Source organism: Varanus komodoensis, unplaced genomic scaffold (assembly GCF_004798865.1).
Source record: "Varanus komodoensis strain SLA01 unplaced genomic scaffold, ASM479886v1 scaffold26, whole genome shotgun sequence".
Classification (NCBI taxonomy): domain Eukaryota; kingdom Metazoa; phylum Chordata; class Lepidosauria; order Squamata; family Varanidae; genus Varanus; species Varanus komodoensis.
In genome coordinates, this window is record NW_025335684.1 from 1,449,372 (window position 1) to 1,465,165 (window position 15,794).

General features: G+C 58.0%; 2 protein-coding genes across 11 annotated transcripts in view; one reads left to right on the forward strand and one right to left on the reverse strand.

The window, feature by feature from the left end:
* The first annotated feature begins 467 nt into the window (after positions 1 to 467).
* On the forward strand, positions 468 to 5,632 carry B9D1 (B9 domain containing 1). 3 transcript variants are annotated; one of them, XM_044433816.1, is made up of 7 exons: positions 470 to 793; positions 1,718 to 1,786; positions 2,108 to 2,219; positions 2,997 to 3,093; positions 3,434 to 3,496; positions 3,913 to 3,980; positions 4,883 to 5,632. In XM_044433816.1, exons 1-7 carry the CDS (start codon positions 713 to 715, stop codon positions 5,008 to 5,010), a joined length of 618 nt encoding a protein of 205 aa, XP_044289751.1. In that variant the 5' UTR covers positions 470 to 712; the 3' UTR covers positions 5,011 to 5,632. The 3 variants fall into 3 exon arrangements, with proteins under 3 accessions (XP_044289752.1, XP_044289751.1, XP_044289753.1); XM_044433817.1 differs by lacking the exon at positions 3,434 to 3,496 and having other exon boundaries at positions 468 to 793; XM_044433818.1 differs by lacking the exon at positions 1,718 to 1,786 and having other exon boundaries at positions 472 to 793.
* A 4,329-nt stretch (positions 5,633 to 9,961) lies between these two features.
* Positions 9,962 to 15,794, reverse strand: part of EPN2 (epsin 2) — a 37,884-nt gene continuing 32,051 nt past the window's right edge. For all 8 annotated transcript variants that reach the window (XM_044433448.1, XM_044433452.1, XM_044433447.1 and 5 more), the window contains one exon: positions 9,962 to 15,148. In XM_044433448.1, coding sequence (XP_044289383.1) covers positions 14,805 to 15,148 — 344 coding nt within the window. In that variant the 3' untranslated portion in view covers positions 9,962 to 14,804. The remainder of the gene's footprint in view (positions 15,149 to 15,794) is intronic.

A 15,794-nucleotide genomic window follows, 5' to 3' on the forward strand; every position in this document is an offset into this window, starting at 1 on the left:
GGAAAATCCGTATTCTTGTTATGACTGAGTAATATAATCATTACTCAGGCCACTTTGCGACGATAAAGTGAGGCAGGCGAATTCCCCAGAAACATGCCAGCCGCACAAAAGGGCACCGCAGGATCGGCGCCCGCGGATCCTCGCAGCGATAGCAGCAATGAAGACTAGCTGGCTGCGGGGACAACTAGTCGTGCCAGCGGGGTTGTGACGACTGCTAAATAATATTATTATTATTGGCACTGTGGCAATAAACGTCGGCGTTGCGCGTGTGCGCTGGCACGGCTCCCGGGTGCATGTACACGGGGGGAGGCCTACATCTCCCAGCATGCCCCGGCCAGCAGGGAGGAGCACGCTGCGCTCCTCCTTGCTGCTTGCGCAGGGCCGGCTGGGGCAAGCGGCGGCCTACAACTCCCAGCATGCTGTGCGCTGCCCTTCCTTTGTCTAAGCAGGCCTGGGCCGGCGCCTTGCGAGGCCTTAGAAGCCGGCGTGCGTCCAGTCCAACGCCTCGCAGGCGAGGACCGGCAGGCCCGCAGCCATTACAGGCCCCAGCAGCGCTCGGGCGCAGCGCCAGCGCCAGGCCACGCCCCCTCGCGTGCCAAGACGGGAGGCCGCCGGGAAGCTTGTCCCACGCGCCGCGCCGTCCGCCGTTGCTAAGGAAGGCCGGAGACGCGGCCCTTAGCGACGCGGCTCTCGCTGCGCCCTGCCAGCCGCCATGGCCGCCGCCGGGGCCGCCGTCTGCCCGAGCCCCACCGTCTTCCTCCTCATGGTCAACGGGCAGATCGAGAGCGCGCAGGTGAGCCAGCTGGGACGGAGCGGGAGGGTGCGGCGGAGAAAAGTCTCATTCCCCACCGCCCCCCTCGGCAGAGGCCACCGTGGTATGTCCCGCCTGCCTGCTCTGGGGGTTCGGATGCAACCAACGTCCGACGGGGGTGTTTCCTTCCCGGGCCCGGCTCCTGGCAGCGGCCTCCTCCTCCGGCGTTGGCGCTCCTCCGGTTCTCCTCGGCTGGTGCCAAATCGTGAATAGCTGCTCAAAAGTTCCGGCTGAAAACCGGGGTGGACACACCGCCCCACTGACACTGGCGCCCCTGGGGTGGAGTAGCCACTCCAGGTTTCAGCCTGAGCTCTGAATGCGCTGCCCGTGGTGGGAGCTCGCGGCGCCCCCTGGCAAGCAGCAGGACTGTTTTCCCCATCAAAACGTGCGTGGAATTGCACCCCAGCTCTGAAATGGCTGGCAAATTTGACATTAAGTTTTAGAAACCACGTGAACTTTGGCATCAGTTAAGGATGTTCCAGGATGTCAGGCATTTCCAGCTCTATACATTTATATTTCTTTCACTGTGTTGCCACCCTGAGACCTTGCGAAGGGTGGGGTACCAGATCTTTAAATAAATAAATAAAATAAGAGTCGTGTGGCTTAGAAAGGGAAATTCAGGTTCGAGTTCTCGCAGGACTCCCAGGAGACCTCACTGCGAATGGGATTCGTAAATGTGGGGCGGCCCTAAAGCCGTGCACGGGAAGGTTCTTGGGGGAAAGGCGCCGTCCCTTTATGCGTCTTCAGACACAAATCCTAACATGTGTATTTATTATTTGGAGTTCTTGTGCGCCGTCCCATTCGCGTGAGCCTCGGGACGGCTACCCCGCGGCTGCCCGTGCAAAGGGTGCCGGCTGAATGCATGGGGCCGTGCGGAAGGCCTGACGGCGCGGGTTTCGCTTTCAGTTCCCAGGTTTTGACGACCTCTACTGCAAGTACTGCTTCGTGTACGGCTATGACTGGGTTCCCACTGCGGTAAGGGTCTCTGCCGTCCTCTGGTCGCGTCCGTGCTCGACGCTGCCGGTCGAATAGCCCGCATTTGGCTTCACAGCTTGGGCTGCGCTGAGCCGCTTGGCGTGTGTGTCTTTGAAAAGCCCCAAGGTCCGAGCGGTCAGTACTCGGCATCCATGATCCCCAAGAAGAACCTGCATTTCCAGAAACGGTGTTATTGCCCTCAAGGAGCAGTGCCGGGCTGTGGGTGTGTCCCGGCACTGGGCTCCCCGAGGGCGCCTGGAAGTCGAATGAACGCTCAGCTAAAGAAAACAGATCTGTCTGACCTAGCCTGTTGCCTTTTAGGGTCTGGAAGAAGGCATTTCGCAGATCACCTCTAAGAACAGAAACATTCAGCAAGACCTGGTGTGGAATTTCCCCATCGACATCACCTTCAAAAGCACCAACCCGTTTGGCTGTGAGTCAAGCCTTCGAAATCCCTGCTCCTTCGGCCCGGTAGCCACCGGCAAGAGAGGAGAGGCCAAGATGCTTAGAAGGGTCTCCCAAGTGTGTACATGAGTGAGTTGTCCGCTCCAGGAGTTGCTGCTGTGTCTTGGAGACTTTGAGGCCCTGGATGGAAAAGATAAAATGGCCAAGGCAGAGCAACCCCTTCTGCTGAGCACAGGTTTTCCTACCCTAATCTCAGAAATAGTTACCAAGTCCTGCCAAATTCTTCAAACAAAGCTGAATTCCCTGCTGCGTGTAAATTCCACTGATCACTCAAGTACCTTTTCTTCACCTTCTCTTCTACCTTTCTACCAATGACAGGTTAGGGCGAGGAGAAACCATACAGCATCTTGAAGCCAAGCTCCAGTTATGGCTACATTTTGGTGTCCTTTCTGTCAAAGCTGCTGAGCACTCTATGTGGTTGGCTCTTTTCGCCTCGCCCAGTGGCTTCTGGCGGGGATCCCTTGCCACCGAAGCTTTTCCCAGCTCAGCCGCTTTACTGGCCTGCCAGACCACAAAGGCCCTCACCTTAGAGGGAACGGGCACTGGATCTTGGGGAGAGGCATCGAGGTCTGACCACCTTTTCAACTGAAACACCTGGTGCTCACCATCTGCCCAAAACAAAGAAACACTGCAGTAGTTTCAGGCATGAGAAATAAACTCCTCCCGTCACCACACAATGGCAGCACCCGTGAGGTTATTGTCCTTTCCTTCCTTCTTTCTTCCTTCCTTCCTTCCTTTCTTTCAGGGCCACAGATAGTCATAAGCGTGTATGGCCCTGATGTTTTTGGGAATGACGTGGTTCGAGGATACGGAGCTGTTCACGTTCCTTTTACGCCGGGGAGGTGAGTTTAGATGCAAACATCCTGACCTGAGCATTTATTTTTAGGCTCAGACCCTCCCCACTCCGCCCCACACACACCTTTCCTCCCCACGGGACTCAGGCTGGTCGCTGCCCGTGTCCTGTCCCCATTTTCTTGTCTGGGCTTTCCACGTACATGGAATCAGGTATCTTCCCGGCTATGGATGCACGGGGGGTTCTGGCCTTGGGGAGGGGGACACCGGCAGTTTCAGTATTTCCTTGTCACTGAATCTAAGCTTTCGCTTTTGCTATTTATACCCCTCATTTTTACCTGCTTAAGCCACTTCGGCTTCCAAATGTGGACGCTCTGGCTTCCGTTTCAGGCATAAAAGGACCATCCCGATGTTTGTCCCAGAGTCCACCTCCAAGCTGCAGAAGTTTACCAGGTGCTGAGAGAGGCAGCGCACTGCTTTCTGCTCGTGCGTGCAGCGTTTTCCCTCTCTGGGACCAGAGGAGGGGGCCCTCTCCATGCCCTGTCCTTGACCTCTGGCTAGCCAGGGCCGGGGTGGCGCAGGGGAAGCTGTCACCTGTTGGGGGCGGTTCTCTGTGGCTCCAGGAGAAGCAGGCAGGAGGCCAGGAGCCCAGGGGAAAGCCCAGGTCTGTGGGCAAGCGGTCCCTGGGAAGGACCCTTGCTTGGCTCCCGCTCGGTGCCAACCGGGCGTGAGCCTTACCGAAGGTGTGATGGGACAGAGACGAGGGGGGTGTGGAGGGATACCTGCAGGTTTCAGCCCCAGAAGCGGCAGGGCTGCCCAGTGTCCCCCCCTCGCCCCCCCAGTGGCAACTTTTGTTCGCTCTCTCCCAGCTGGTTCACAGGGAGGCATCCGGAATTCACAGACCCCAAGGTGATCGCGCAAGGAGAAGGCCGCGAAGGTAAACGCTTGGCGGAAGCGGGGCTTGGGGTCGCTCAGGCTGCGCTGTGGGAACGAGCTCGTGCGCCCCTGCTCTGCGCTTGCACGTGAGGAGCCAACAACGGGCCGGGCTCTGCGGAAGCATGAGGAGCACAGCGGCCAAGACGAGGGTCCAGAAGTGTCACCACCAGGGCTGCCCCCCCCCGCCCTTTTGGAAGAGAGTGGCAGCTCAGAGGAATTCTCTTTTGGGGGAGGTAGCGAGAGCGAGTGCCAGAGGCATTTGCTGGCGGCGGTGGCCTTTGAGTTATTTAAAGGCGCGACATCAGAGGACACCTGGTTTGGGCCGCACGTCTTTTTCCAAATGTGTCCTAAACCTGAAAGGTGAGGGAAAGCCAGGAGTGTGCGGGGGGGGGGCGGGTGCTGCAGAACGGGAGAACTCGGCCTGCCTGAGACAAGCCACAGCCACCAGTTCCAGGCTTCCGAGGAGCATCTGCTGGGGAACACGAGGGAGGGAGCGGCTGCATCCCTCTCCCGCTCGCAGGCTTCCTGCCGGAGCGTCTGGCTGGGCCCTGCGGGAACGGCGTGCGGAAACAGACGGGTCTCGAGGTGTTCCGACTCCTCTCCCGTTCTCAGATATGCCCGGACCGACGGCCCAGGCAGCGGGAGGCGTGCAGAGCGGAGGCTGCTGCGAGAGCAGAGGCCTCCCGCGAGCAGGACCAGCCCGTTTCCCCCCCCCCCCCCATGTTGCTGTAGAGTCGCACAGTCATGCCCAGCTCTTGGTGACCAGGTCCTTGCCCCCTTCCCCCTCCGCAAATACGGCCTTGCAGCAGCCCAGCCCACCCCACACCGCCCTTCGAGTCCAGTGGCGCTCCGTGGCCAGCCCGGCCCATTTGCCTTGCTAACTGGGGGGGGGGGGGTCTTTAGTCACCAGGGTGCGCTCGCAAGGCTTCGTGACCGTCTCCTTCAACGTGGTGACCAAGGACATGAAGAAGCTGGGCTATGACGTGCTCCCGCTGAGCACCCCCAACCCGTCGCTGACCTCCATCACATAAGCGCCATTGGAGTGGCCTGGCCCGGCCCCACACGACGGCCCCACGTCCACCCCGCTCGGCACTCAGCCGGGCCGGCTCCAGGCGCCACCGCAGTGCTTCCGACTCGCCACCGCGGCTGCAGGACTGCACCTGCTGGAGGGCAGCCTGCGACTTCTCAGTCGGTTTTCCTGCGTGTGGAAAAGGAGCGCAGCCTCCGCACGGCACATGGCGAGGGCTGTTTTGGGGGAGGGGGGCAAAATGGAGCAGCATTTGAAAAGAGGGCCCGCTTTTACTCTAGCGAGCAGTCCAGCTGCTCCCACCTCAGGCTACAGAGTTGGAAAAATAGGTTGCGTTTCCTGTCACTTGCCTTTCCTTGTAGCATTTATTACGGCAGTGCCATAAATCACAAAGCAGGACCTGCATGTGGCATTTATTATATTATTATTAGAAAAAAACATTTGCTCTGTGAAGCGCACCCTCACTTTTGAAAACCCGGCGCTTGGCAATTAGTTCCTGCCCCAGATGCGTTCTTTACAAACTCTTCTTATTGTTGAAGGTTGGAATTTGGTGGCTGTTAAATAGAAAGCGCTCCTTGTTTACTGTTTTGAACTCTTTCTTGAATAAAGGCTGTCACTGTTTACTAGGCAAGTGGTCTCCTTTCTTGATAATGGGGCAAGATTTTTGGGGGCGGGGGGGTTAAGTATATGCAGGCAGATGGGGAGTCCCTACCTGTCAGGTCACACGATTACTTCGCCGCAGGGAAAACCCAAGCAGCCAGTAACTGGCAGCTTTATGGAGATGTTCGATATGAGCCTTAATTCAGTACGAGGCAAGCGGAACTGGTGCGGGGTGTTGTCAGGGCGCATGGGGGGGGGTGGCCCTCAGCAAATGCTCGGCTGCGTTGAGCTGCTCCGGCAGGGGGAACCCGTGTGCCACGGACGGCGGAGTCCTAAAGCCAAAGTGGCGAGGCCCTTCTCCAGCCACTGCGTCGAGCCCGGAGGGAGCCTTAGCAATAGCCCGGGCAGGGCTGGGGGCCGCCCACACGGCCCCTTCCCCTCCCACAGCAGCCTTGCGGCCAAACGAGCCCAAGGTCAGCGGAGCAGGGGGCCGTCCTCCTCTCCGCGCCCGCACCCTGCCTCCTGCCCCACGGGCGCTGGACCAGAATACTTTTTTTACTGTGGAGAGGGAAACGGCCTAAATCTCGGTTCTCGGTGCAGGCATCCTGGCCGTGCCACCTTTGGCTCCCTGCACATTACCAAGGCGCCCTCCGAGGAGGCCCCGTGCCAGTACCTACTCCAAAGTACTGCGATTATTTTCAGAAATCTGGGTTTAGAAAACGGACCGCAGAGCCCCATTCCCCTGCCGTGGGCAGCAAAGAGACTCGCAGTGCGCACAAGAAAGCAGCAGACTCCAAGCCAGGGCCGGGCGGGCAGCGGGAGAAGGGGTGCCGCTGGGCCAGCCTCCCTCCGGCGCCTCGTGCGCAGCGGCATCTCGCAGCACGCCGCCGGCCTCGGCAAAGGCTCGCCGCCCGCCATGCGCGAGTCTGGCCTTCGCTGGCCGGCGGTGCGCACAGCCATGGCGGAGCACGGGCAGGGACAGAGATGCGCACAGACCGGGGCAAATGCAGTTGCGCCAGAAGCCAGTCGCTTTGTTTTTTAATGATGATTTTCTGTAAACGTCCGGACCTCCGCCGGCCTTCGGCAAGCGCCGGCAAGACGAACGAGGTGGGCATCCCAGACGCAGATGGCGATCTCGCATCCCGATTTGCACAGGAGTGTGCGGGCGCCTGCTCAGGAGCGGCATCGTGCCCGCGGTCGTGCCGACGACCAGCTCGCGACTGTCCTTGCGTGCTTCCGGTCCCCGTATCTGGTTGCAGCTTACCGTGCCGACCTCCTCAGGAGACCCAGCTGGTGGGCAGCTTGCGCAGGGACAGGTGTCCAGGAGACATGCAGGATTTCAACCCGCCGAAGTGAGAAGCAGCAAGATCAGGTTCCATTCCCTGCAGCTGCAAATCTCCAAGCAATCACAACCCGGTTAGTCCAATGAAATATCAGGAAAGCGATTCCAACAGAAGTTATATAGATTACAGCGTTTAGAAGTTCTAAACATCAAGAGCAAAAGCCTGGATTCAGCAGCAAGGAAAGGTTCGGGCTTTTTATTAAATTTATACCCACCTCCTTTCCCTCCAATTTCATCCTCACGACAGCCCTGTGAGGTAGGTTAGGCTGAGAGTCTGTGATTGGTCCAGAGTCACCCTGTGGCTTTCATGGCAGAGCAGGGACTAGAAACTTGGCCCTGCCAGGCCAACACTCACCACCGCACCAGGCCAAACGGAAGTCCAATTTTGTTTCCTGAAGAAGGCAGCTTGGGAGTGGGAAAGAAAAAGGAAGAAAGGCATTGGCAGGGCGGAGGCGAGGCCGCCTGACTTCAGTTCCAATCTGCCACGGGCAGCATAGCCGGGGATGCACGTCATCTGGAGGGTGCTGCCAAGCCCAAGCCCAACCCCAAGAAGCGCGCCTGCTGCCCCTTCTTCAGATCACAGCGGCCTCGGTCGTTGCAAGCGAAGAATGTGAAGAATCGACCCGGCAGAAGCGAGCGAGGGCACGGCCGTCGGGGGGCATGCAACGTCTGTCGGAGGGCTGGCTGGTGCACCTGCTCACGCGTGGCACTCCGGAGAGCTGCGGACGGCCTTCCCCGGCACACGGTGCCTTGGCCCAGGCCCGCCTGTTCGCCCATCAGCCCCAGCACTGCCGCCTCTGGTTGGCAGCCGCTTCTTCCAGGCTGCAAGCTCTGGCGGCTACTCTGCTGGGACTTGCCGTCCTGCAACGGGAGGCGGCCAGAGTCCTGCCCCAGGTTTTCCGAATGCCAGGGGTGTTTTCTGCCATGGAACTGTGGCACCTGCCCATCATGGTGCAGCTCCCAGGGGGTCTAAGCAGCCTCTCCCACCCGCTGAACGGGTCGGGTTCCAACTCTCAAGACAGGGGTTGCTGGGAGTTGTAGTCCTACAACCCTGGGGGCAGCAGCTTGGGCGAGGCTGATCTGGAACATTAAAAGATTAAAAAGTCCTGTGCGGCTGGAGAGCCGGGCCAATCGCTCCCTCTCTGTGCAATCAAAATGCCATTTTGGAGACCACCTGAATGCCAGGAGCAATGCAGCTCGATTCCAGGTCAGAGCAAGCCGGATATTCTGCCTTCCAGAGGACAGGATTTAGTACTCCTAGCTGAAGAGCGCGCTGTTCAGCCACGTTCCCTCTGGAATATATCTGGGCACGTAAAAAACCCGGGTGGAAACGAGCTAGAAGCAAAGACAGACTCGATACCGAGGAAGGAGGAAGAAATCCAAGGAATGCTGCAAGAGAGCAGGCATGGAGGTCGAGTTTCAGGCACAGGCTCTGTTGACTGCGGGGAAGACCAGCAGCGCAGGGGCAGAAGGGGCCACATCGGCGGGGGGACGGAGACGGGTTTGCTGGCATCTCAGACTCGGAGCAGATGGCTTGATCTCCAGTTCATTTGGCGGGCGGGGGATGCAAATTAATCACCAAGAGGGATTGCAGGAACTGCGCTGCGGAGCTCCCATCTGTCCGGTTGGTTTTTCATCCCCTCAACTGGAATGCTGCAGCTCTCTCCCGAGACTAATACCGCCCTGAGCTCACCAGCAACGGCATCTCTTAAGGCAGTCCTTCCCACTGGCTTAAATCAGAGAGAGGACGATGCACGCAGATTCGGGCACTAGACGCTTGGTCAGAGGTCACGGACACAATGGGCTGGAGCTTCCTCGCCCTCGGATGGCCTCGTGTGGATCCCAGGCGAGATGGCAGGGCGTTTGGCGGCTTTCCTGTCGCCCGGAGCCCTGGAGCTCCTAAGGTGTTCCAGGCTGGGCTGAAGCCTCGTCAGACTCGAAGACGGGGGCTCATTCCTGATGGGCGTGTGGGCCAGACCCTCGCCGTGGGGCAGCGGCGGTCGCTGGTTTCTACAACCCTCCAACTGGCAATGCGGAACCAGTGAATTGCACCAGCGATTCCAGACCAGAATCCAAAGATGCTGCACTCCTCGTCTTCGCAGGTTGTATTAGCGAGAGGCCAACGTTCAGGACAGAGGAGGCCAAGTTCCATTTTGGCTCCTCTGGGATTCTGTGTTACCCATTCAGTTCTTACAGCAGCATTTCTTGGTTTGGCTGCATTCATTTCTACTTACCTGAGTCGCTGTTATCCGGTGTCCAGGCGGCGTTGACCCAGCTGCCATCTTCCTCCCACCCTTTCTCTGTTCTCTGGCCAGAGATTTGGGCTAATTTCGCTGCCTCGGCCCTGAGCTGCAGTTCCTGAGAGAGCCCAAGGAGGGGTCGGCACACCAGGTGCCCCGCGCGGAAGGTGGCTGGCACCCTCCTTGGCAAGAGAGGTGAAGGGGGCACGAGACGACGCGGGAATGCGCCCCATGCTTTCTGCAAGCTCAGCACAGCTGGGCAAAGCCAGTGCTTCTCCAGGCCACAGTTCTGGGGCAGATGGGCCAGGATGGGGCTCCAGACCTACCTCACAAGATGCCCTTCTTGCCACACGGGAGTGACTGCCAGCCCTCTGAGCAGGGGTCACCCACATCCAAGGTCATCCTGCTCCCCAGAACACCAAGCCGGCCATACTGAACTCAGTCCCAGGACACCTTCGTCCTTCGCTCCAACCCTCTCCTTGCCGAAACATCTCCCGTTCCTTCCCCCACTTTCCCATGTAGGTTTTGGGACAACCCCTGGGTGCCAACACGCCCTCCACAAGCTGACATACGTGCAACAGCGATCGAGGCCCCCGTTTTCATCCTGCCTCTTTTCCCTCCCGCGTCCTCCATCATCTCAGATTTCAGGCCCCGTTAAGGACCTGTCCTCTTGAACACCTGTAAGAAATGCAAGCGACGGTGCACATGTTAACATCATCCGCAGAATGTGGCTCCCGAAAAGAGCATTCCAAATCTGAAAAGCCACGACAGCCTTGAATAAAAGCAACACATGTTTAATTCTGACAAGACACTCAACTCCGACAAGCCCCCACTTTCTACGGTTCATTCTCCACATTTCCGCAACAAGGGAAGGGCACAGATACAAAAACATGGTACAACAGTACAAACGATAATTTATATCCATACAATAAAAGTTCAAGAGCACAAATTCAGTCAAAGGCAACCTGCTCCCGATGCGTAAGAAAATAGCTTGGATATATGTGTGTGCACATATTTAAGATTCGGCCGTGAAAAGGGAGTTGAGCTATTCCAGTCCAGTGAATGCACCATCAATGCATGGTCTGCATTAAACTGCCACCGAGAGCGCTCGACTCCGTAATGGGTTTTCTTGCAATACGGTGCTTCCGGTTAGCCGGAGCCGGCCTCAAGAACTGGGTTTTATAACCCACCCAGGTTTTCCCAGTTTCCTCCGTCTTCCTCTCTTAAGACAAAAAGAAATCTGTGAAGAGAGGGAAGACGCAACAGCCGCGCGATACGCTGCGGAGGGCTGGTCCAGCGTCGATGCATTCTTGGGGCTTCAGGGCAGCACTCAGTGCAAATGCCGGCCAGCTGCAGCGGCCGTGAAAAAAATGCGGATTATGTGCTCAGGTTCGTTAGGGATCGAAAACCAACTTAAGGTGCGGCTCTGCACGGAAGGCTGCGTGTTTCCCATCGCCACTAAAAAGGATATTCTGGCGCTGGGACAGGGCGGCCTGGAGCGTCTCCCTCTCATGAGGAAAGCGAACAGCATCCTGGGCTGCTGGGCTGCAAGAAGGGCGAGCGAAGGGGGCACGGCAGAGGCGCAAGGACTTCGGCATGGCACCAACCAGGTGGGCAGGGAGACATTTCTCCCCCCGTCTCCCGGCACGAGAAGCAGCCGGGGTCCCGGAAAGAAGCTGAGCGGTTTGAGCGGGTGTTCAGGGCAAACCAAAGGGACCTTTTTCCACGACACGTCATTCAATAAGGGAGTTTGCTAGCAGAAGATGCAGCGATGGCCCCCCGTGTGAGTCGCTTTTAAAGGAGGTTAGAGCAATCCGTGGACAGGTGGTGTCAGCGGCTGCTATTGCGATGGCTGCATATCCGCTCTGGGGCGAGAAGCCTCTCCGAAAAGCCGGCGGCGGGCACCCTGCTCTGTCAGGGGAACACAAAGGTAGATTCAACTGGCCTCTGGCCTGAGCCAGCCACACACTTCTTGTGCAATTACTAGGGAGTCCTGAGCGGTATATAAATTCAATAAATAAGCGCCTGTCCCTTTCCTTTTTTCTTTTTCTTTTTGCAGCAGTTTTTGCTCCCTGGGTTGGTTAAATTCCAGGTGCAGAACTTCACCGAGTGCTGTAAACGTGTTTCTGCTCGGAATACAAATCAGAGGGGACAAACACTACTTGCTTTTAAAGTTTGATGGACAATTTAGGGCATAATTCTATGAATATCTGGACAGGAAAACTACCCTGTAATACCCAGCTTTCCCTACTGCAACACGGGTGGTTTTACAATCAGGATTTAACATCCGTGGCTTAAATGCACCACTGGCCAAATTCAGATCCCAGTGAGGCAGGAACTGCCGCAGCCACGCAGCCCAGCAGCTCACGCTAAGCCAGGCCAGGGCCCCATCCAGCCCAGCGCTGCTGACACGGACTGGCAGCAACGGCCTCCCAGGGCTTCAGGCAGGGCCTTTTCCGAGCCCAGGCTGGAGGTTCTGAGGATCCAGCTGCCTGCTTGCTCTAGCCAGCCCCTCCCAGTTAGACCAGTTGGGTGGCTCTGAGGAGGGAAGCGGGAGCAGCTGCAAACGCGCAGCGCCTGCATCAAGACCGGCCGCCAACGGGATTGCGCGCATGGAGCAGCACCTAAGCACCTTCGGACCGACTTCGGTTCCAAAACGGCCCTTCCCCAGCAGGGCGGACAGCCGAACTGTGGGCCTTCCGAGCCCTCCAGGATGGGAGGAGTTGGGCAGGGGGCTCCCGGATGCTCCTAGAGGCCCACGGACAGAAACGGAAGTTAAGGCAGCCAGGGTTCACACCCATTCATCACAGAGGCCGCTTTTACGCCGGGCTTGGCCTACGCTTTTTGCATTGCGTTTACAACCTGGCATCTGGCCTCGAGGAACCCACGCCAGCTCACCTAGCTCCAGTCATCCTCACAAAAACAACCCTGCGAGGTAGGCTAGGCCAAGAGCGAGCAACTGGCCCCAAGTCACCCAGGAAGCTCCACCAGCTGAGCAGGGACTGGAACCTGGATCTCCTAGGCCCCAATCCGACACCCTGGCTCTGCACCACGCTGGGACTTTTCCTCAACACAAATCCTCCGAGAAGCACGGTCTGTTCGTCCCTCCCTGTGCGTCACTTTCTAATTAACAAAATGCTATTAACATCACCTTTTGCACGGGCTTAAAATAAAAAATTGCAAAACCATGTTGAGTTTGAAAACCTCTCCCTTAGGGAGTGGTGGGGGAGGAGGGAAAGGATGAAAAACGGACGTTGTTATTCTGCATCTCATGTTGATTTAAAGGAGAGCAGGAATCTTGGGCTGTGACGGCCAACTCGGTGATGCAGGGTCCTTTGCAGAGCCGGACCTGTGCCTGATGCTCTGAATTTAGACACACACACACACACACACACACACACACACACACACACACACAGAGTCACCTGGAGGGAGATACACCAGCCCTAGCTAAAACATGGTACTTGGCCTGGCCTGGTTTGCTGCAGAATTTCCCAGAGGTTAGGGAACCGCAAACGATCCGGGGTCACGAAAACCTCCTTTTTCTCCTCGGAAAGAGGGGTCTTTTCTTGTGGCCCCTTAGGAGGACAAGCCCAACGCTCCTGGACGAGGGAAGCCACATGCGGTTGGTTGACCGTCCCTGCAGGACCTTTGCCACAGCGCATCTGGAAAGCAGCTGTTTCGTCTTCTCTCGCCGCACGATTTCCAGCACCGCCACTGGCATTTCTGCGGCGACGAAGACGGCACAGCTGACCAGCGACGGCCGGTGGAAAGCGAGCAACCGAGGCTTCTCCGCATGCTGGTCGGACACCAGAGCCGCCATCCCAAAACTGCTCTTGCTTTTTGAAGTATAAATCGGAGGAAGCCACTGGACAGCGAACTGAGATGAAGCCACTCAACTCTGCACGAGTGCGTCTGTGCGCGCAGGGGGGGTGACGCACCTGGAAGTCAGGTTCATTTTACAGTTGCCCTGTTGAAGGAACATGGGTTTTCAAGCAAGAACTCATGACTTAAACCTGAGGGTGGCCTGATGAGAAAGCGAGTCTGAAGACTGAAGACTTCGCAATGAAGACTGTAAACAGAGCCGGTTATTAACATGGAGTTCATCTTTAGTTAGAATTTAGTTGATTAAAATTAACATTCATACAGCAGTGTGTTTCTTTAAAAGTTTCCCAAAGTATTACAAGAGAGAAGTGATCTCTTTTTTCATGATCTTCCACTATAAAAGGCTTCCCACGAGGCTTTCTGCTCCACGTGGGGGAGACGTGATCAGAACACAGGGAGGGGGAAAGGCAACTGTAGTGTTTTCCTTTTAAATGTCATCTTACATTCATATTCCACTCAAAACATATGCCACAGGCGTGTTTCAGTTTGCATTACAAACTCTTTGTTCAACAGGAAAATGTCTGGCAATATTCCCTTTTAAACTCTCTTTATGGAAACCAAGAGCTAAAATATTTATATATAAATACGAGGGCATTAAATCATTAAAAATGACAGTATCTTAATTTTTCAGCTAGACCTGGTAAGTCTATTGAAGCTACAGACTGTTAAATAAGGGCATTATAAAAATGCGCACGAGTGAAACGGAGCACCCATCTTGCCAACTCAAATCCAAAATGGTACTAGTTGCTTTTTTAAAAGTGCAAAAGTTTACAAGGATAACTGTATAATAACAACTGCATAATAATGGCGACGGCCATCCCAGATTAGCTCCCTAGCTTGCCCCAGCGAAGCTGAAGCCAAGCAGCCCACCGCCCCCCTCCTCCCCCTCCTCCCCGCTTTTAACTTGCATCGCAAGTCGAATGGAAACAACACACACACACAGTAATTTCCAAATGAAGCCACTATCGGACAAGCACAGAGCAAAACACTCCTGAACACCAAGTGTTGCATGCCAGCCACTCAGACAGAAGTCCTTGACGAGTCCTTGGAAGGATAGAAAGCCAACACTGCATACGAACGGCACACTCACGGGATTCCACGACCGGAGGAGAGCTTCCTCTGCCGCTGGCGCCAGCCATCTCCACCCAACCCCAGAAAAAAGGGGACAGTTTTGCGCTACATCTTAGTTATGCAAGGAAAATATTTATAACTTCTGGGCTCCCCGGTTCCCTCGCCTTCCTCTTCTTCAGTTTATAAGGACTATGGGTGAAACCAACAGTCTAAAGAGCGCGTGCTTACGGGCACGCTTGCGTCTCAGATCTTTGCAGTACGAGAACGGAGTTCTGACAGACACGGGTCACAGCCACGCAGGGTCCGGTTTACTGTCTACAAAATATACCCAAAGAGGGCTCTTTGAAGGGCAGCTCCTTCCCACGAGAAGTGAAATAGTGGCCAAACGGAGAGGGAGGAGAGCAGGGCCTCCGCCTTTGGCCACTGGGACCGTGTGCGTCACGCGAGGCTCCCGCGAGGCAGAGGGGAGGCGTACCGTCTGCAGCGGGTGCGAGGCTTCGATCAAGGGGGGGCGGCGAGAGGGGCCCGCCGGGAACGCAGCCGTGAGCCGCGTGCCGGCTCCCCGGGGCTCTCGCGCACGCGGTCCGGCCCAAGCCAGCCTCGGGCGGTGCGCTCAGTCCCGCCGGGCGTCCCGCGAGCCCGGCTCCACACCGCGGGCCCTTACAGGAGGAAAGGGTTAGTCGTGTTTGCGGGCTGGGAGGCCGGGGGGGCCATCGCGGCACTGTGGAGGGGCGGCGCCACGGCCCCCACGAGGCCCACGCTCACCCCCGGGCCCATCCTGCTCAGCGGGGCCGCCGGGCCCAGGGCCGGCACGGGCGCCACGGCCACCGCCGCCGGCGCGACGGAGGGCAGCGCGAGGGGCTCCACGGCCACCGCCGGCCCCGTGCCGAAGGACGCGCTGCCACCCAGCACCGGGCTCGACCGCATCTGGTTGAGGGTGAGGGGCTGCGGCTGGTTCACTTGGAAGGGGTTGACCGGAGCAGCGGCGGAGGCGACGGCCGTTCCTGGCAACGAGACAAGAGGGGCAGGGGCGAGAGAGACGGCCGGTTAGAGGGGTTTCTGCCCGCGGCCCCCTGCTGGCCGGGCCTCCCACCACCCCGCACGGCTGCGAGCGCACGGGAAGCGGGCAGGAGCGTCTGCTCACGGGGCTCCTTCCGGGCATCTGCGCTGGAGCAACGGGCCGCCGGGGGACGGTGCTGACCCGTGCCGTGAGGGCCGCGGGGGACGAGCGCACCGCCGGCCCACTTCGGGGGTGGGAGCCCCAGAGCCACGTGGGCACTCCCCAAAGCGAGCCCGCTGCAGGCCCCCGGCGCCCCTTCGAGGGGAGCTCCAGACAGGCGGGCTGCCCCGGTGCGCAGCGCCTCCTTCCCAAAAACGCTGTGGGGCGCCGAGGCCGGCGGGAATTTGCGCGCCAATATTCCATCTGCCACCCTGGCCGGCGTTGCCGCAGCCAAGCATTTCGGGGGATCCTCCTGAGCCACCTGCCTGCTCGGACTGCGTGCCGGCCGCGACGAAGGGCCCGTGCTGCAGACGGGGGCTGGGGCACCGCATTCAGCGAGTGCCTGGGGGCTTGTGTGCGCCCCACGGAGTTCTGCCTTGTCTTACTTCCCACAGGGGACGGACTTGGGAGCTCCCCAAGTTTCGGCCCGG